Source organism: Rhinolophus hipposideros, assembly GCF_964194185.1.
Source record: "Rhinolophus hipposideros genome assembly, chromosome: 8".
Taxonomy (NCBI): domain Eukaryota; kingdom Metazoa; phylum Chordata; class Mammalia; order Chiroptera; family Rhinolophidae; genus Rhinolophus; species Rhinolophus hipposideros.
In genome coordinates this window covers 52,450,678-52,471,826 of record NC_138054.1, presented here as the reverse complement: position 1 = coordinate 52,471,826, position 21,149 = coordinate 52,450,678, and the positions used below count along the sequence as shown (strand labels likewise).

Genomic DNA, 21,149 nt, shown 5'->3' with positions numbered 1-21,149 from the left:
TTTACACAATAATGGTTAATCTTTATAATTGTAGAGCTACCTCTGATAAAGCAAATAAACTGGAGTCAACAGTTGAGATATATCGTCAGAAGCTACAAGATCTGAATGACCTTCGGAAGCAGGTGAAAACTTTACAGGAAACAAACATGATGTACATGCATAATACAGTCAGCTTAGAAGAAGAATTAAAGAAGGCAAATGCAGCACGTACACAATTAGAGACATACAAGAAACAGGTAAGAAAATCTTAATTTTTTAATCATTAAAATCGAAAGACCTAAACTTTGTTATTTCATTTCATGCTTTAAGAATGGCATAAAAGTAGAGAAACCTTGCCTTAGTCAGCTGTGAACTTAGATAAATTTCCTCTGTAGTGATTTCCTCTGTAGTGTTAATTCAGCGGTTGATAATTGAGTTTGAGTTTTCTAGGTTTTTATGTTTTTATTGCCTTCTGCACTTACATATTTTGGGGGACATTTTATTATTTATTAGCATTTCTGGTAACCAGTGATAAATGTCTATTTTAGGAGTTATAACCTAAAATATTCTGTTTTGTTATTTATCAAACAACCTAGAGAAATAGCAGTGCTGAAGGCTGATGTTTGTATTTGGCTTCATTTTTACTTGTGTATTTTAAAATTTATGTTAATTCTCATCTACATGCTATTTTCACAAATATTTAAAATTAGACTATAGTCTTACTATAAATTTTACTTACCATCAGCTTCTCATTTAGTGAGCGCCTTAAAAACTATCACCATCATATACTCTTGTTTTTTACTTTTGTTTCTGACAAAAGGTTCAGGATCTACACATTAAACTTTCCTCTGAATCAAAAAGGGCAGACACACTAGCATTTGAAATGAAGCGGCTTGAAGAAAAACATGAAGCTTTACTTAAGGAAAAAGAGGTAAACATAAATATAATTGATAATATGCTTGTCTGCTCTTAGTTTTAATATATGATCTTGCTGTTCTAAGAATAGGAGTTATGTCAACCAGTTCTTTCTCCAAAATTGAAATTGTTGTTGTAAAAGAAGGTCTTGTAAAGTCTTCATGCAGTTTTGCTAGTTTCCTTTACAAGGGAACATGAAGTGACAGAGCTGAGCTCATATGTCTTGGTCCATGTTTTCCACTCTGGACTGTCAATTCCTTGAGAGCAAAGTCCATAGAGGTGATTTTCAACAGCTTTATTAAGATATATTTTATGTACTATAGATTTTGCCCATTGGAAGTGTACAATTCAGTGGTGTTTAGTATATTCAGAGTTGTACAACCATAAGCACAATCAAAGTTTAGAACACTGTCATTACTCCAAAAAGAGCCCCAATGCCCAATAATGGTTACTCTGCATTCCATTCCCCTCCCCCTAGCCTTAGCAACCTGTAAGCTACTTGCTGTGTCTGGATTTGCCTAGTCTATCCAGAATATGTAATCATACACTCAGTGGTTTTTGTGACTGAATTCCTTCATTTAGCGTAATGCTTTTAAGGTTCATCCATGTTGTAGCATGTATCAGTACTTCATATTTATTGCTGAATGAGACTCCATTGTATGGGTATACCACATATTATTTATCTGTTCTTCAGTTAATGGACGTTTAGGCTATTTCCACTTTTTGATTATTAAATAAATAATGTGGCCATGAACATTTATGTACAAGATTTTATGTGGACATGTTTTCATTTCTTGAATATATACCTAGGAATGGTATTGCTTGGTAATATTGTAATAATATATTTCACCTTTTAAAAAACTACCAGACTATTTTCTAAAATGGATGAACCATTTTTCACTTTCACCAGCAATTTGTGAAGGTTCCAATTTCTCCACATCCTTGCTAGTACTTACTACTTTTTAATTTTAGCTATCCTCATGGTATGAAGTGGCATATCATTTTGATTTTGATTTGTATTTCCCTAATGACTAATGATGTCAGCCTTCTTTTGATGTACCTACTGACCATTTTTATATCTTCCTTGGAGAAATATCTCCGCGTATTTTGCCCATGTTTTATTTAAGTTATTTACTTTTTTGTTATTGAGTTGTATGAGTTCTTTACATATTCTGGATACAAATCCCTTGTCAGATACATGATTTGCAAACGTTTTCTTGTATTCTGTGGGTTGTCTTTTCACTTTCTTGATCGTTTTGTTTACAGAATAGTTTTTCATTTGACGATATCACAATTATCTGTTTTTTTCTTTTTTTCTGCTTTTTTTGGTAGTGTTTCTGTGAAACCACTGTGTAACCTAAGGTTAAGGTTATAAAGATTTACTCCTATATTTTCTTTTAGGAGTTTTATAGTTTTCGTTTTTATATGTACAATGTGATCAATTTTGAATTAATTCTTATACATGGTATAAATGTCTAACTTCCTTCTTTTGTGTGTGGGTATTGAGTTGTGTCAGCACTATTGGTTGACAAGACTGTTCTTTCCTCCATTGTCTTGTCTTGGTACCCTTGTTAAAACTCAGTTGGCCATGATGGATATATTATTCTTTTGATGGGTATATACTTTTATACTTTTGATGGATATATTATACTTTTGTCAAAACTTATAAAAGTAAAAGAGCAAGAGAGAACCCTTAGGGCACCTGTGCACTCCAACCTAAGGACTCTTGGAATCAGTTGCCAATATGCTATTAGGTCGCTTTGATCCACATAATGGACAAAACAGGGTTTTGTTTACTGATTTGGAATATAACAACATTTAAAATATAATTTTGTATTCAAAAGTACTTTTATGAGTTCTGGGAAAATGGCTTTAATGTGAGCCATTTCTACAGAACATAGAAATTTGTCATTGGCTGTGAGCGCTAAAATAAAGCAATTAATGATATGCAGTCCTAGCATTCTATCCTTGGGAAGTAGTGTTTTTCCAGAAATGTATGCTTCCAGGATGCTACTTACCACTTCTTTCAGTAGAATTTCACAGCAATGATAAAAAGAAGTAAGTCTTCAGCATCTCTTACGCACCAGACTATTCTGGATATTTGACAAACTTTATTTCATCATTACTCAGTACACTTTTGCAAGGGTTTATGTATCAGTATTCCCATTTTGATGATATGGATACTAAAGCCAGAGTCAAATAATTTGTCCTAGGTAATACAGCTAGTAAGTTCCACAGTGAAACTGAAATTCAAGCCATGACCTGTTTGCCTCAAAGTCCATGCTGTTTTTATTTCTCTACAGTTGTGTTTGTACTCTGTTCCATAATTATGTTCATTTGGTTCAAAGGTAAACTATGTAGTGGGGAAATCACAAGTTTTATATTATATAAAGACTATTATTTGTGTGATTTGTGCAAGAGAAAATGAGTCCTTAGCACTAAAATTAAAACATTGCCATTTTTAAGTAAGCAACTGTTATCAAATTACCTTGTTAAGATGAATTATTATGAGCGTTAAGTGCAGTGCCTGTGGGCAGAATGAAGTATTTTGCTTACACAAACAACTCTTTTTTAGAGACTAATAGAGCAGCGTGATACTCTGAAAGAAACGAATGAAGAGCTTCGATGTTCACAAGCGCAGCAAGATCACCTAAACCAAACAGGTGAAGATTGTTGGGTTTAGAAAACTTTGTTTTAATGGTAGAAATACTGAAATATTAATCTATTTTATTGTTGTTTAGATGCATCTGCTGCAAAAAGTTATGAGAATCTTGCTGCTGAGATTATGCCAGTGGAATACAGGTAAATTTATTTTTATTGATAATCCCTACTTAATATTAGAAATGTGATTTCTTCTTTTTTTTTTGTAAATTTCTTAGCTTTTAAAATTTCCATTTTAAAGTCATAGAATTCAAAATTACTTGGTCTCATCTGCTTGAATTTTCCAAGTCATATCGTTATTGCTACTATAATTACAGTTTGTAAATTTATCAGAAGTGAAATTTTACAAACCAGCTGAGTGACATTCTAATTTTTATAATATGACCTTTATTTTGTTGAACTTCTTTTCCTATCCTTCAACTCTATGGAAAACCCTTTTAATACATGACATTCAAATCCCCACTGGTTAAAACAAAAATTAAAAATGAGCTGTCAATAATAGCAGGATGATTAAAAAGAAGTTGAATAAAATACGAATTTTAGAGGTTCCTCTTGACCCAACTTTTATCTGGGTATTTTATTGCTATGTTTAGTTACAGATATTTGACTGATCTGGTATTGTTATGTTTGTTTGTTTGCTGCAACAGTTTTATTTATTCATTACTTCAAACTCTGCTCTTTATAAATGGCTTTATTGAGATACGATCCACCCATTTAAAAATGTACTTTGCTGGGTTTTAGTATAGTTGCAGAGTTGTGCAACATCATCAGTATCATTTGGGGACCTTTTTATCCTCCCCCAAATAGATACCCTGTACCTGTTAGCAGTCATTTCCTATTCCTGCTTCCCGTCTAACTCCATCCCCAGGCAACCAATAATCTACTCTGTCTCTATCAATTTGCCTGTTATGAACATTTCATAGACATGGACTCATGCAACATGTGTCCTTTTATGACTGATTTCTTGCACTGAGCGTAATGTTTACAAAGTTGTTGATTTTCAGTTTGTTCAGTTTTTGGTTAAAATAGAGCTCATTACTTGCTGGACTGCAAACCAGTGTGTATTTTTTGGTTATTTACATCTAGTGATATTAATAATCATTTTTTAAATAGCCATATGAGCCTATATTTTTAGTTATGGTGCTGGCATTCGGAAAAACAAAACTGAGATTAACTGAAATTGGTTGCTTTTATGGAATGGGCATTAGGAGGACAGCAGGTAGGCGAGCATTCCTTTTTTATTTAATACCATTTCTATCATTTGCATTTTAAAACGTATATAAATGTATATAAAAAATTTTTCTAAAATCAAAAACAATCTAGAGATAGTCATGTGGCTGCCATTATCATAAAAGTATATTTAACAATTCTAGTCAAACTATAGTTTCTTAAATCTGCTTTTCTTTTCTATGTTTTCTAAGGATATGCTATGTATTTATTACCTTTAGTGAATAGTTTCTAAATTATCAAAGTAAAATAATTCATATGATATCTTACGAATTTAAGAATTTGCAGAATAAGTATTTAATATACAACATAATCTTATAACTGTACCTATAAAAATTTACTACTTGTTTTTTGAGACATAGCCTTAAAATTTACAGTTTATTCTTAAAAACTTTCAGAAGCTTTAGTAACATTTTAAAACAGGAATTTCCTTGTTTTAAAAGTTAATAATGTAAAATCTCTTACATATAAAAAAAGTAAAAACATTTTACTTTTCAACATCAGGGAGGTATTTATTCGACTGCAACATGAAAATAAGATGCTTCGATTACAGCAGGAAGGTACTGAGAACCAACGTATTGAAGAACTTCAGGAGCAACTAGAACAGAAGCATCGCAAGATGAATGAATTGGAAACTGAGCAAAGGTGACATGCTCCTTTATAATCGACATGGTGATGTCATTACCTAACCAGAAAATCTTGATTCACACAAGTGGAAAATATCATTGTAGTTAAAATAATTAGGATTTTTAGAAAAAGAAGATTAATTTTTTTGTTTCGTTTGTAGTCTCTTCCCTATCCATTACTTTTAGCAGACTTTGTTAACCAGGTTGCTTATTCTTAAGATTTGTTTGAATGTCTTCACAATTGAAAGAAAATTTAACAAGTGAATGACAGTCTGGCTTTCTCCTGCAATCTGGTTCATGGATGGGCCATGGATTGTGGAACGAAGTTTCAATCCCATCTCTTCTTAAACTTATTAACTATTTGGTTTTGGGCAAGGTATTTAAATTCACTTATAATTCCTCCGATGTAAATTTGAGGTAATACCTATTTGCAGGTTATGAAGATTACAGATAATTTATTTAAAGCAAATGGTGTACTTATCTGATACTAATGAATTGCTCAAATTTACAATATTAAAAAAATAGTATTTATACAGTGCTTACTATATGCCAGGTACTTTTCTAAGCATATTTTAATAGTAGCTCAATAAATCCTCACGATAACTCTAGGAAGTAATAACTATGATTATCTCTTTTTTTACTGATAAGAAAGCTGAAGTACAAGGAGGTTAAGTAACTTGCCCAAAGTTACACTGCTAGTAAGTTCTGGATCCTGCATTTTGAACCCTCTGTCAGTATGACTCCTGAGTCTTTGCTGTTAAGCACAGTGCCAGCCTGCCCCTTATAAGTAGCATACTTGTAGTAAAGGTACTTAGATGTATTTGACCAACTTTTACTGGATTTTAGAGACCACCAGGAATTTTAGAGATATTTGAACCTTGTCTCTCCTTCATGACTTTAACAAAATCCAATAGTATATATACTGTTACATCAGCTGTGGTTAAAAGAAGAATAAATTTTAGCCTTCTGAAGAGACCATTAAATATTACTATCCTATTCAGTTCCATATCAATTAACATAGGATATACTAAGTTTCAGCTTTTAGAGAGTCAATAAAGATAGACGTGAATAGATTATAATTATAATTATAATAATTATATATAAAGACAGATACTCTTTCTTGCTGTTAGCTTCCAATGGAGGCAACTTTTAAGCAGGGTTTTAAGGAATGAGGTTATCATTCCTTAAAAATCTGCACTAGTTGTTGGTGCCAATAACAAGTCATAAAGAAATGGTTGGAAAATGGTAACCTTCCTCTTCTCCTGATAACGCTGTGAAATCTGAAATAGGAAGAGGAAACTTAGTTTCCATTCATTAAAAATACAATGGTAGGAAAATTGAGCTTGTTTTCTCATTTTTATACCAGTGAGTACAGTGTAGAAATTTAGTGCTTTTGCCACTGACAAAGTACCTTAAAATTTTAAATGTTAGGTATAGGAGTATGTGCTTTCAGGATAAAACTGCCTTATTAAATATTTCCTTGAAACTAACCTACTATACACTACATGCTGTATATTATACCTGGCCACAGATGATTGCTCAGTATTTGTTATTGCTATTAAATGTATACTCTATGAGTTTAATTGTATAAATGCACCTGTATTGATCCTTATCTACTTTGACTTTGAATACAAATAAATACATGATTCATCTTAAAATAGGCTGAGCAAAGAGCGCATCAGAGAATTGCAGCAGCAGATTGAAGATCTCCAGAAGTCTTTCCAGGAACAAGGCTCTAAGTCTGAAGGAGGAAGTGTAAGTAACTTAAAAATTATACTAACTGCTCTGTGTGGACTCTATAATAGGTCCTGATGCCCAAATTAATCTTGTATTTGAAAGTACAACTCTTATCATTGATGGTACCCTGAAATACCGTATATATCTGCATAATAGATGCAGTGATTTTGCCAATTTGGATTCTATAAATTGATCATATGTATTGGTAGGTGAACTATATCTATCCTTCTTCAAGAGCTATACCTAAGTTCATGGTAATTCCTGATTGAGTGCATGCTATAATTGAGGCCTTCACAGTTCTGCTGGGATCCCCACAGGGCTGGCCTAAGAACAACCCAGTGAGAGAGTAAGCAGCAGTCAGAATTGAGAGGAACTTCTAATAAGAAAAGAGAATGAGAAAATTATTTCCACCAAAAGAGCATTCAAGAAGTGTTTCAAACCGACCTTCAAAGGACGGAAACCTTAATGCATCTTGAAGACTCTACCCCTTTTTTTCCCTTCCTTCCATACTGACTTGGCACCTTGCCATTTCTAATGGATTTTGATGGCAAATATTGTGAGGGCAGAAATAAGAAGATTTAAAAGAGCTCAAACAGCTAAAAATGCCTACCTTTGTTTTTTATACTTTGACCTCTATATATTGAGGGGAAAAGAAATAATAACTGAGGGAGGGATATATTAAAACACAACAGCAAAAAGATAGGGCTAGCTGTGTGTTAGGTAGATATTGATGAGATAAAATGTTAGGTGATTCTACCTGTGTTGATGGGGGAGAAAACTAGGGAGAGTAAGTATAATATTAAATGATGAAAAGAAAGATTGAAAGGGTTACGTTTCCTTTCTGTCTTTTTTATGCTTTTTATGATTTTCTCTTTTTTCTCTGGGGGCTTGGAAAATAGAAATCGTCTCATGCATGGCGACATCTCATATGTGCATATATACGGTATTGTAACCTCTCTAATACAAATATATTTTTAAGGCATTAGGGAATACTTTTAAAATGAAATCTAATTGGGGAGTACATTTTGGATTACAATTTTTTAAAGATTTTAAATATCTTTATCTTTTAAAAAAATTTGTTCATGTCCAAGTTATATTTCATAGTTTATATATTTAAACTACATCTATTCAGTAGATGATTCAGAACTACTATTGCAATTTAAATTCAATTAAAATTTATCGCAGATTATAGTTTTGTTTTATTTTTTAACAAAATCCAATTGCTTCATTTAATTTTAAGCTAATATTAAAGTGCTTGCATTTATAATGATAAAGGTTTATTATAAAATAATTTAGTTCTTTATCTATTCTTCATTAAAGGCCTAAAATCTTAAAATTTGTATTTTAAATAAGTGATTTTTTTTTAGGCATTTAAGTGTTTGATACTCCTCCATATATTCAGCTTGCACTTGCTATTTTTTCTTCAACTTCAAATGTTATTTACATTGCATTTAGGAATATGAAGCATTTTTCTTTCTGTTATTGTACTTTTATTTCCTATTCTCCTTTCCTTCCCCTTTGAGTGAAAAACATACCTAAAATCGTATTATGATTTTACAAGTTTATTATTAGAAGTACAAATTTTTATCACATTTATATTTTAAACAATACACTTTCATAAGGAATTAAAGAGATTTTGATATCTGGAAAATTTATCTTTGCCACAATAGTTATCTTACAGTAACTGTTTTTAATTTTTATAGTCCAGCAAACTAAAGCAGAAGTTGGAAGCTCATTTGTAAGTAAAACTGATACTTTATATCAAATATGAGAGGGGAAGGGTTTTAAAAGCTTCTAAAGTTAATACCCTTTTTCTGATTTTGTTTACAAAAGCAAATACCCCGATGCCAATTGAATATTCACCACTGCTACCAGAAAGTGAAAAGAAAAACATGCTAAAAGTGTCAGTCTGCCTGCCAATGATCGCATATCCTACATTTCTCAATTACTAATGTCATTTGAAGAGTTTACAAAGCAGGCACCTATTATGTGGATATGTGGAATGTTTATCCCATAAAATATTTCCTTTAACTTTCTTAGGAGGCAAAGGTATTAAGGTGGAAAATTTTAACATTTTTGGCACCCATCATGTGCCAGAAATCTTCACAACAGCCCTTATAATATTTGGCAGGTGTTATTCCCATTTCACAGGTGAGGAAAGTAAGGATCAGCAAATGACTTCCCCACAGTCCATACATGTTATGTGGCAGAAACTAGTTTTCATTCTTAGATCTGTTTGGCTCCAAAACTCCATGTTCTTTCCACGACTTAGGGAAAAACTGACAGAAGTCCATGAAGAATTGCAGAAGAAACAAGAGCTCATTGAAGATCTTCAGCCAGATATAAACCACCCTGGTAGGTATTTGTAAAAGCCTGGATCTAATGAGTTGCGCTTTTTAGTTGATGGATACAGGAACTGTGTATAAGTGTTTGGACAGTGCATAGATACGTGCATTGCAGATAAGTACCATGATAATTTTTAGTGATGTAAGTAATTAATAAACGATCTAATCTTAAAGCAACAAGAAAAAGTAAATCTAATAAAATGAATTGATTGATATGTAGGAGTATCAAACATTGTAAGATAAGGAATTAGTGTATATGAAAATATAAAATAATGACTTAAAATCAGATTAAATTAAACTTTAAACATTATGTAGAAAGGATGCTTTATTTTCTCTTATGATAGTTGTACTTACATTGTAAAGTATATCTGCTCATTTAAATACTTTATAGAAGGGAGAAAATAGCTAGACAAATCAGATTATAGATATTTTTAAGAAAAAAATAATGCAGAATAATCGAGGATGTATTGGTCATTTTCAAAAGTTTCAGATAAAAATTCCCTACAAAGAATAAATAAAAGTTTTCTCTTATGTTCTCTTATCAGTCCTTCAAAAATATATGTGATAAATACATATGTTTTGCGTGTGAGGATGGAGTATTTTAAGTAGGTAGTAATTGGTCATGTTTCATTTCATTTTCATTACTAGCACAAAAGATCAGTGAACTTGAAGCTGCTCTGCAGAAGAAGGAAGAAGATATGAAAGCAATGGAGGAACGATATAAAATGTACTTAGAGAAAGCAAGAAATGTGAGTAAATGATCTTACAGAGCTCGTCTTTGTGATGCAGGTTCTGAGTACGCCTGCTCCACGTGATTGTACTGCTCCTCTCATACCTGTATCATGTCCCTTTGCTGCCCACTACCCTGCCTTGCAGGTCAGGCTCCTGGTGTGTCTCCACACCAGTCCTTGTGTTCCCTCCCTCTCACTCATCCGGGTCAGATAAAGCAAACTGATCCAGATGGCTAATAGGAACTGTTTAAACATGGACTGCAGTGACCTCGTTAGAGAAAACGACTACTATAACATATGGCATCTTTAGGTCTTAAAAGGAAAGCACATTTGCCTTTTGTGAAAATGTAGCTTTTCAAACTTGTTTGTAACTGTTTTAGCATTTAGTCTACATTAGACAGTTAAACAGTGTTCTCATGTTCACCACACTAATTATTCTTTTTTTTATTTTGTATTTTTCACTAAACTTCTGCAAGCAATGTTCTCATAAAATCTTTCATGTCCACGAATACCATATATTTTCCTAATTTTCCTCTCTCAGAGAATGTCAGTGTACTCTTCTCTATGTACTGAATAAAAAGAGAATTTAATGACGAAGCTTTAAAATCTTGCTAATGTCTGCCCTTTTTATGTTTGTTTTATATAATATTCACTGAGGCATAAATGGGACCCGCAGCAGCAGGTAAACCCCAAGATCTTAAGGCTTAACAAAATAGAAGTTTGCTCCTTGATCCTGTGAAATCCGGTCATCAGTGGGGGGAGGGACTCTGCTACATACGGTCACTCACAGTCTCAAGCTGATAGAGGCTCTGCCTTCTTCAACACAGGATTCGCACGTTTACTTGCCATTGTCCAATTAGTAGATAAAAGAAGAGAGCATGGATTGTGTGGGAGACACATAAGGGTCAAGCCCGCAATCAGTGTAAACCATTTTCACTCTCACTTCATTGGGCAGAGCTCAGGCCTATAGTCACACTCAACTCCTAGGGAGACCGGGCTTGGTAAACATCCAGTCAGCCTATGCCATAGTTCAATTTCTTTCCATTACATAATTATAAATACCCTTAGTAACAAATATAAACTCTAGAACAGTTTCCAGAGATAATTGCTATTAACCTTTTGATATATTTTTTTAACAGTGAATTTTTTTCAATACATTTTCTGCATGCTTTTTGGCCATAATATACTTACACACATGTGTGTTGTACATATATCATATATATATATGTATGATTTGTATTTTTAAAACAAAATTTTTTCATGTTATATAAATGTAATTTAATATTTATTGAATGCCTGTGGTACTAAGCACTGGAAATACAGGAATAAACAAGACAGAAATCACACAACAGACTTTGCAAAAGTAAAAGGATGGCTACACAATACTCAGTTGTGTGGGATATATCATAGTTTTACTTAGTCATCATCCTGTTGTTTGAAATACTTTGTTTCATTTCTTTTTATGTTTTTGATCTTAGAAATAAGGCTATAAGGAACATACTTATACAGAAAGTTTTTGACTTATTTTGGTTTATTACTTTAACTTTGTTCGTAGGTTAATGGATCAAATAGAATTATTGGATCAAAGCATAGCAACATTTTAATAAGACGCTTGATGTATTTTTCTGAAGGATATTCTAAAAGGATGATAATTAATTGGACAAAGCGATGACAAAGGATACCATATTCTTGCCATTATTGAATATAATTATTTAAAAAACAGTTGCTTACTTGTAAACATGATTTCACAATATTTGGGGGAGAGGTTAAAATAGCATGGTGGGTCCATTATAAAAATTCACAAAATAAAAGTCAAAACCATACTTTTTATAGTTTAGAGGTAACAAACTGATTTTTTTTCTTTGTAATTATGATTTAAACTCTTTAATATATCTGTTTGTATGATGTGAGTTCTGTGAATGCAGACACCATGTCTCTTGTAAACAGCTCTATTCCCATTTGTTGCAGTGTCTGCTGCCATTCTGGCACTCAGGAAATCGTTTTGAATGAACCACAGTAATCATTAGATATATTACCTTCTATTTCCTTTACCTCTGTAAATATAGATAACATTTTCCTAACTCATGAAATAATTTTGACTATTTTTAATAGTTTGTAATTATATCATTCATATGACCTTAATATTGGAAACTCGTTTTTGTTTATAATTTATTCCTGACATTTATGAGTTGATTTCCTGTCATACTGCTTACAACGTAGTTTAGCTAAGTCTCTGAACAACATTCAGATCAAACATCTCGTTTTACCCAACCTTTAGTAATTTTTATAAATGTGATTGAGCACCCTAGAGTTTGCAGACAAAATCATCAATATATATTATATTGACCTTATATATTGAGTTACATTTAACTAGATAATGGTAGTAAAAAAGATTGTTGCTAAGAATTTTTGGTGTATATCACTCCTACTTTATACAGTCAGCAAGTTCCACTATAATTATTGAATTCATTTTAATTTTTAAAAATGCTCAAGTCAGATGAATGCAGAAATGGTTATTTCAAGACCTCGGTGCTCCAAGTTTGATAAGGCTAAATAAGTATCCCTGTTTACTGAGCTTTGGAAAGGGGAAATTTGATTGTGGGATGGGGATCTTTCCATTTTTGTACTGAATTTTTGTACCATTTCTCATGATGGAATAAGTTATTTTGTTATTCATATTTGATTGTAAGACAAAATATAGTTAACTCCTGGACCACTTTCTGGAAAATTTTCTACTTACATAGATCTTTATGGACTGTTCTTAATATTTCAATATTTGGTAAGATAAAGTGAACATAATTTTTTTTTCTTTAAATAGGTAATAAAAACTTTAGATCCCAAATTAAATCCAGCATCAGCTGAAATAATGCTACTTAGAAAACAGTTGGCAGAGAAAGAGAGAAGAATTGAGATTCTGGAGGTAAAACTTTCATAATCATGCATCTCCTCTTAATTTTTCTGGATAATTCTGGTAACTAACTGCTGTCATAGATTTGCCATTAATGATCAAGTTTTACAAGAAGTTAGAAATATCATGTCTTTGCACTGAGTATGTTTACTGCAGGGCATCTCACTCGCCCACGAGGTGGGTCTCTCTGCAGTTTGTGTGCCATACTGCATTGTCTCTCTCTCGCTCTGTAACAGCCAATCATGTGGCTAGCCCTTAGTTTTTAACAGAGTCCTGATGTAATGCTTCTTGGAAAATGATGCAGATGAGGCTTCATTCAGAAATGAAAGAAACCAAGCTCTCCTTTTAAAAGGGGTACCTGTACTCAGTTAACCAAATTTATCTTACCTCTTTCCCCTGTTCCTCACCTGAACCCAAACAAACTTACCAGTTGGAATTCATGAGAGAAGGAAGTACTTCAAAATCCCACTAAGCTCTTGAGCAAAGTGGTAGTCTCTTATTAATGACGCAAATTTATGTTAGTAATGGCAAGTTTGCATTTGTTAGTTGAGTCTTTAAATTTTAATATTTTTATTTTAGTGATTATATCATTTTTATGAGCAGAGTTAAGTATGTCAGTATGGAATTCTATATTCGTAGATTTTATAATTGAGCAGGTGCTATTTTTTTTTTGTGTGTGTGTGTGTGTGTGCGCAAAACTACTGTTTTTCATACTATCGTGAGTGTGATGCTACTCTTGAAATCAGTATATATATATATACTTCCTCATAATAACATGTGCATAATTGCAGAGCCATGTTGAATTCTATATACTCACCTTGAAATTCTCGTAATTGATAGTTGGTTTCTTTTCTAATCAATTAGCAGTGCTTTATTTCAAAGAAACGTATGTTCACTTACCATTTTCTTCGTGTTATTTCTGAGCCAGTAGATGTGGAATTCGGTGGAGTTATTTTGCTTATAGACTTTAACATCCAGAGTACACGCCCGCCGTATGTGCGCTTTCTATAAGTGCTTGTCCAGGCTGTGAGGTGTTGTAAAAAGCACTGGTGAGGGGTATCTCTCTGAACAAATACTGTTCATTCTTCAGGATCCAAATGTCTCTTCCTCTATAAAGCGTTCCCTGTATTCCTTTAGCAAAGTGTGTTATCTCTCCAGAGTGATTCCGTGTACTTTGAACTCATGGATTCATCCCACAATAGCATCATTTTTCTTTTTGATTTGTGTCAGAGTGAATTGAGAACAGGCTGTATCCTAGTTCCATCTCTGTACTCTCAACATTAAATATTATATAAATCAGAGGTTAGGGTTACAGTTTTATTGGTAAGTTATTTTAAAGTTGTCACCTTTCCTTTGTGGTCACCTATAAACTGAGGTCACCTTCCTCAGTTTCCTCACCTATAAAATAATGACTTGGACTGAATCTCTGAAATCTAAGTTGCTCTGATTATTCACGTCCTAGTGAAAGCCAATGAGAATGCACAGCATTCTGCTTGCAGTGCAGCTCCCTAACAGTATGATGACAAAATGGTGCCTTTAGCTCTAGGGTTCTGAGGGAAAACTTCAGTTAATTCACAGCATATGTGCCATTAATTTATGTGTATTCATCTGTGCACACACTGCAAAAAGGAAAAAAGTAATGTAAATATCTGCCTACCTTCCTGGGGAGTCTGCCTAAAGCAGGTGCGAGCCAAAAGAAAGGCATCTTACTTCCCTCATTTCTTGTATGCTTTTTGTATCATCAGCATCTAGCTCTGAAAATATTCAGATGTTTCCAGATTATAAATTTTTATTATCCAACTATATCTGGTACTCAACAAAATTATAAAATTAGCTGTTTTAGAGTAATTAAGAAATGGATATCTGTCTCTAGGTGGCATATAACTGAGGCCACAGGCAATCTAGTATACGGGTCACCAAGAATTGAGAAATAAAAATTCATACTAAGCTTTATAGTAGATTTTAAAGGATTTTCTGGGATATTTTTATTATATCTCTCCTTAGTTTTGATTCTTTCATAGGTACAGGTTTTATTACTTAAGCCAGTTTTTACTTTTTTTTACCTAGGTATAAATGACAGCATAAGAATCACTAGTTTCTTTGAGGGCGGGGGAGGATGTTGCTTTTTAAATGTCTGTTCTTCCAGTAAAATATCTGAAATGAAGATTTACTAGCACAATCTTTTTCTTGCCTAAGGTGCTTTACATGCATTTCTCCATGATTCACTTTACACTTTGACTGTTTTATGTATCTCAACATGCATTCTTCAAATCCTCCCAATAATGAGCATTTGAAGAAATGATTCCATTTTTAGTAATTTGGGGTTAGTTCTGGGATTTTAATAATAATCTTTATATCTTCTTCCAGAGTGAATGTAAAGTAGCAAAATTCCGTGATTATGAAGAAAAACTCATTGTTTCTGCCTGGTATAATAAGGTGAGTTGAAATTCTGTCAGTGATTGGATGTTTAGAATTATTTATCAAGCATTTTGACCAAGAACCATAGAAGGAAATAACTTTAATACCACAAATCAGTACATATACATGTGTAACTGAACAAAAGTTACTCTGACTGTGTGCATTTCACTCATGTATTTTATGTCATATTCTCTGCTGCTTTTTTTTTAAATTTTGATCGTTATCCAAATTGACTATATATTTTAGTTTGTTTTTAGTTGATTTTGACTTTCTCAAAATCAACGAATTGATTTCATGAGTCATTGACCTTTAATTGATAACACATGAAGCACACACATAACAATCAATAAATATTTTTAAAAATTGGCTTATTTGAACTGAAACATTTAATCTCTGTTCCATAAAGGGTTTCTTTAGAAATGTGAATATCTGTAATGCCAAATTAAGTGCTTCAGGTACTCAACATTTATTTTAATATTCCCTAAAGTCTTTCAGCATGTCCTTTAATGTATCTGGTATTTTATTTTTTTTATCCAAGGAAAACTCTCCAATCACTGTCTGTCCTAACGAGGAGAGAGCAGTATAAAAGAATTGAAGTGTCTTTTACTTTTTCATCCTTAGTATGTGTAGGATGTTTTCAGGAGTAGCATTTCATGATGTATATGGTTCTTTTGGGTTAATCAGCTAGAATAGATAATCAGCTACCATCTACCTTAGGTGCTGCTTATTTAGTCTCAGAGAATATTCATATAGACATCCCACATGTGAACCCTCTGCATTGAACTTGTCCTTCCTCAGACCTGCTTTGTTCTTTCATGTTATCATCCTTTTATGTCTGCGCTCTTTTCTTCCCCTCCCTTCTCTATTTGGTAAAACCTGGCTTAATTTAGCAAGGCATTGAAGGAAATTATGGGTGAGGTGTTCCCAGAATCTTCTGTCATAGGTTAGTCATGCTAGTACATCTAGAGAACTGTGTATCGTTTTCTTTGTTCTCCTGTGGCCTCTTGATACATAAATCATTAAAGATGTTAAAGCCAAATAATGTATTTTATTACTTGTTCATTTTCCACCTGTAGTTTTTTGAGCATCTACTCTGTTCTATTGTACTAATTAATTACTAGTCACGCTTAGTTCAGTAACATTGTGTTATGTTGTCTTAGTTCCTTTACTTAGAAACTCAACAGGAACAACTACAATAATTTTGTCCTGTGTCAGTATTGAGATAGAACATAGTAAGTCTGAGCTATACTGGTGGTTCTCAAACTTCAGCATGCATCAGAAGTCTTAAAATAAAAACTATGGATTCACCTGCAGACCTTCTTATTTGGTACATCTAGGTAGAATCTACTGGGTAGAATTTGTATTTTTAACAGATTCTTAGTGGTGTTAATATTAATCCAGAGAACCAATTAAGCTTTCATGTTGTGTTATATCTGCTTATAGAGAGGATGGAGTGATGGCTGAAGCACAACAATTTGCTTTGGAACCTTTTTTTTATTGTTGAAGTTAAGGTTAATTCTAGAACGTTATTTTATGATACTGTTTCTAATGATTTCATAGTCAGTAGATTAAAACAGAAAAACTGGGTATTATGGCTTTTTTTTCTCTTTCTTAATACCATTATCGTATGCAGATTAAGTAGCTTCTGAATCCTTATTTTGTTCTACAAAAATGAGGAAAACACCAGTTTTATAGGATTGTTTTGAGGATTAAATGACTTTATGTATGCAAAAAGTACTTTAAAACTCTACTCTAAATAGTGATTTTATTTGTTTGTTTATTTTTGTTCAGAGTCTAGCATTCCAGAAACTGGGGATGGAGTCTAGACTTGTGAGCAGCAGTGGTGCTTGCAAAGATACTGGTGCATGTACCCCTGCACGGTCTTTCTTAGCACAGCAACGGCACATCACCAACACCAGAAGAAATCTCTCTGTTAAAGTTCCTGCTACAACATCCGATTAAACTACGAAAGAAAACATAAACAGAAGTGCCCTTAAAATATTTTGTATCTTTCACCGAACAACCAGATTGAAAACGAAGTTTATGATGCTGGATATCAGCTATTCAAAATGCATGAAATCAATTTTGCTGGCTGACTTTGAAAAGGGAGCACATTTGAATAATTGGAAGATGTAATCAGGCACACACTTCAAACATTTGTGTTTTGAGAATACTGTAATTTCAAATTGACTTTGTATATTTCAGTTTAATGTTTTCAGTTGTACCAGTAACTTGGTTAATTTGCAATGTGTAATCAGTAATATGTAATTTTGGAGTATATCTATGTTTATTTTATTGTTTTGGTCCATATAAAAATAGTCTTAAGGTAGGCACATATAGAACTACACAAAAAAATGTTATATTTTTTTGACTAGATATATACAAGGTTTTACCTCTATTCTCTAATTCTGTCAATTGAATGGGTATATTTTGTCATGTAATGGGAGATACAGTATTTGGAAGATTTGACTATTGAAATGCCTTTGCCATAGTAAAGTGACTAATTAGAAATTTTGCAGATTCAGAAGAGGTTATACTTCTCCTGTGTACTTACTATAAATAAGTGCTTTTGTACAGCATAGTTGAAATGTTCAGTTTCTGGACATAAACTGACTTTTTAAGTGGTGACTTTGACAGGAAACAAGCTAAAAAATGTACTTTGTGTGAAACATCCACATGCTCTTTAATATAATTAATGAAGATTACAGTGATTTTGCTTTTAATTTTAATTTAATTAATTAAAATGAAAATATTAAGTCCTTAATTGCACCAGCCACAGTTCAAATGCTCAGTAGTCATGTTGCCTAATGGTTACAGTATTGGAAAGTGCAGATATAAAATATTTCCATCATTGCAGAAAGTTCTGTTGGACAGTGCCACACTGAAACTTTTAAAAAATAACAGAAATATTCATTGTTGTTAGACCACAAAAGTAAAAAGAAGAAAAATGTTAGGACTATTTCACTATGAAAAGGAATTGAATTGTGGCATAATTAGCATCTTGCTTTCCTTATAGTAAATACCTTATATTGTGACATGAGTAGTCTTTCCAGTGCTGTTCAACCATGCATACCCATCAACAGAAGTCTAGACCAGGCAGGGATCAGCAAGCTTTCTGAAAATGAACAGATAGTAGTTTTTTAGGCATTGTTGGCCGTATGATCAGTAGCAAGTACTCAACTCTGCTGTAAAGTTTGAAAGCAGCAGCCATACACAATATGTGAACGAAATACGTGTGGTTGTATTTCAGTACAACTTTATTTACAAAAACTGTTGGTAGGCCAGATTTGGCCTGCGGGCTGTAGACCTTGGGTCTCGATTTTATTCTTAGCCTTCCTTGAAAATACAAATATTGTTTCATTAACAGTATTACTCATTTAGATACTTGGTTTTTAGATTCTCTACCAGTAAATTTTTTTAATCACTGAAACTGCAAGAATTTCATACTGCATTTGAGTCTCTGAGATTAAGGAGCATCTTGTCAGGATTTGTTGTTTTATCAGGTTACTTTTGTTTACTACCTCTTAGATTTTGATGTCTTTTTTCAGTGGAAATACATTGTTGGTTTGCATTTTTGTATATTCTTGTAGTCTCTGCTTGCCTGTGACTTTTAGTGAAATGGACTAAGCCTTTGAAAACATTTTAGCATGCCTATTAAAATTTTCTAAATATTATGGCGTTTTGGTATATTTTGGTCAATGTAAAACATCTGCTCTTTGGTATTTACTACTTGCTTATAATTGAGATTTTTACAAGCTCTTCAAGCTCCCTTTTAATGGAATTTGTTGTAAAACGTCAATTTCAATAAATTAGTATTTTCACATTTCAACTGCTCATAAATTTTTGATTATTATACTTGGAATTTCTAAATAATTCATGCAATTTCTGAATAAAGACAAAGCTAGATTCTTTTTTCTTAATAAAAAAACAAATTTTGTGATCTACCACTTTTCTAGTTGATAAGTAAAATTTAAACTGATTGACATATAAGTATGTATACAAGACTAATGTAAAGTTCTGTAATATTGTGATTAATCATATGGAAATTCAGGAAATGATCAGAAGTGAGATTCTTTTCCACATCTGGTTAATATAGTGAGATTGACACCCTGTGGGTGGTAAAGCATTATAACTATTCATCATAAACCATGAATTACACATGTCTGTGTTTTGCGTTTATGCATATACCAGGGAAGAGAAATTGAGCATTCGTTTATGTGATGAGTTGAATGTGTCCCGGTGATCAGTAAAACCACAGATCAACTTAGAAATGATCTTTAATTTTGAGTATTTGCTCTAAAATTAATATTCTTTTTTCTCTTTTTAAAATAAAAAATGTGTATACATATGGCAATGATGTTTATCCTGAGATTAACTTAATGTGCTGAGAAATATTTTAGGTTCACTCTATTTTTTCAATGAAGTCTAATTATATAGATTAAAAATCAATGTCTTGTCTAGAAACATTAAACTAGATATCCCTCTTTCAGATGTCATCTTGGATAACTGACGTGCTAATTTCAGTGTTAACTACTGCGTGCACTTCTACACTTGTTTCTGTCTATAGTGGTACATCTAGCTCTGTGGGGTGGCTTTAGAGCACAGTACTACTGTGTGAGGTTCTCTGTATGTATATTTAATGAGAACCATTTCTATGTAAAAATGTGTGTGTGGTTGTGTGCATACATTCTTACTGTGAACCTGTACATTGCACAGCCGGTTAGAAATTTGTAAAGCGCTGAAGCACAATCATAAAGAAAATAGTGTGCAGTTACTAACCTTGATGTAGCTTAAATGTAATGTTTAGTTTATAAAAGGTTCTTTCTATTTTCTATGGCAAAGACTTTGGCACTTGAAAAATAGAAGCAATACTTGATTTATTTTTGTAAGTATTTAGGATATTATTTTAAATAAATGATTGTCCAATAACAGTATGATAGTTGTAAAGTGTTTTAAGTAAATAAACTTTCTGGTTCTGTGTCTGATGGTTATGGATGGATTTTTTAATAGGTACAAATACACACTTATTCGCTGCTTTAAATAAAGAACTTAAAATATTTAGATTCATAAAGAAAAACTTAATTCTTGTTTTGTTTTACGTTTGAACATTTTGGTCAATGAGAAGATGTGTAAAAGTGATTTTTGCTTTGTGCATTTATATCTCCAATTTCACCACTGGAATCTAGACATTTTGCATTATTGTGGAATTTACAATTCTGTGTTTTCTTCGGCAGAAATTGCTAACCGTTCAATATTCATTCTCTCCTTTGTCCTTTAGTAATAAAACCCCATATTTTAGCTTGTTACATTTACCTTCCACCCAGGGAGGAAGAAATAAATACTTCCCAGACTCCCTTGTAACTAGATGGGGTTATTTAACTAAGTTGTGGCCAAAGAGATGTGAACAATAGTGATGTGTGCCTGTTAAAAGAATGGGCATGCTTTCCTTAGCTCTTTACTCTTCCCATCTAGAATACCGTGTGCCTGAGGGTAACCATCAGGGAGAGTGGCCCAATAAGGAAGTAAGAGGTTAGATCCTTGAAATCACCATTTAGTCATACAACTATGCACCCTCAGTCCAGAGTTCTCTTATTATTTTGGC

General features: G+C 32.7%; 1 protein-coding gene across 2 annotated transcripts in view; it reads left to right on the top strand.

Annotated features, from left to right (window-relative positions):
* Nucleotides 1-20,527, top strand: part of HOOK1 (hook microtubule tethering protein 1) — a 52,562-nt gene extending 32,035 nt beyond the window's left edge. For both annotated transcript variants that reach the window (XM_081057521.1, XM_081057522.1), the window contains 12 exons: nucleotides 35-236; nucleotides 800-910; nucleotides 3,470-3,557; nucleotides 3,636-3,696; nucleotides 5,287-5,427; nucleotides 7,070-7,163; nucleotides 8,849-8,883; nucleotides 9,418-9,500; nucleotides 10,139-10,239; nucleotides 13,040-13,141; nucleotides 15,497-15,565; nucleotides 17,339-20,527. In XM_081057521.1, coding sequence (XP_080913647.1) covers nucleotides 35-236; nucleotides 800-910; nucleotides 3,470-3,557; nucleotides 3,636-3,696; nucleotides 5,287-5,427; nucleotides 7,070-7,163; nucleotides 8,849-8,883; nucleotides 9,418-9,500; nucleotides 10,139-10,239; nucleotides 13,040-13,141; nucleotides 15,497-15,565; nucleotides 17,339-17,509 — 1,258 coding nt within the window. In that variant the 3' untranslated portion in view covers nucleotides 17,510-20,527. The remainder of the gene's footprint in view (nucleotides 1-34; nucleotides 237-799; nucleotides 911-3,469; nucleotides 3,558-3,635; nucleotides 3,697-5,286; nucleotides 5,428-7,069; nucleotides 7,164-8,848; nucleotides 8,884-9,417; nucleotides 9,501-10,138; nucleotides 10,240-13,039; nucleotides 13,142-15,496; nucleotides 15,566-17,338) is intronic.
* The last annotated feature ends 622 nt before the right edge of the window (nucleotides 20,528-21,149 follow it).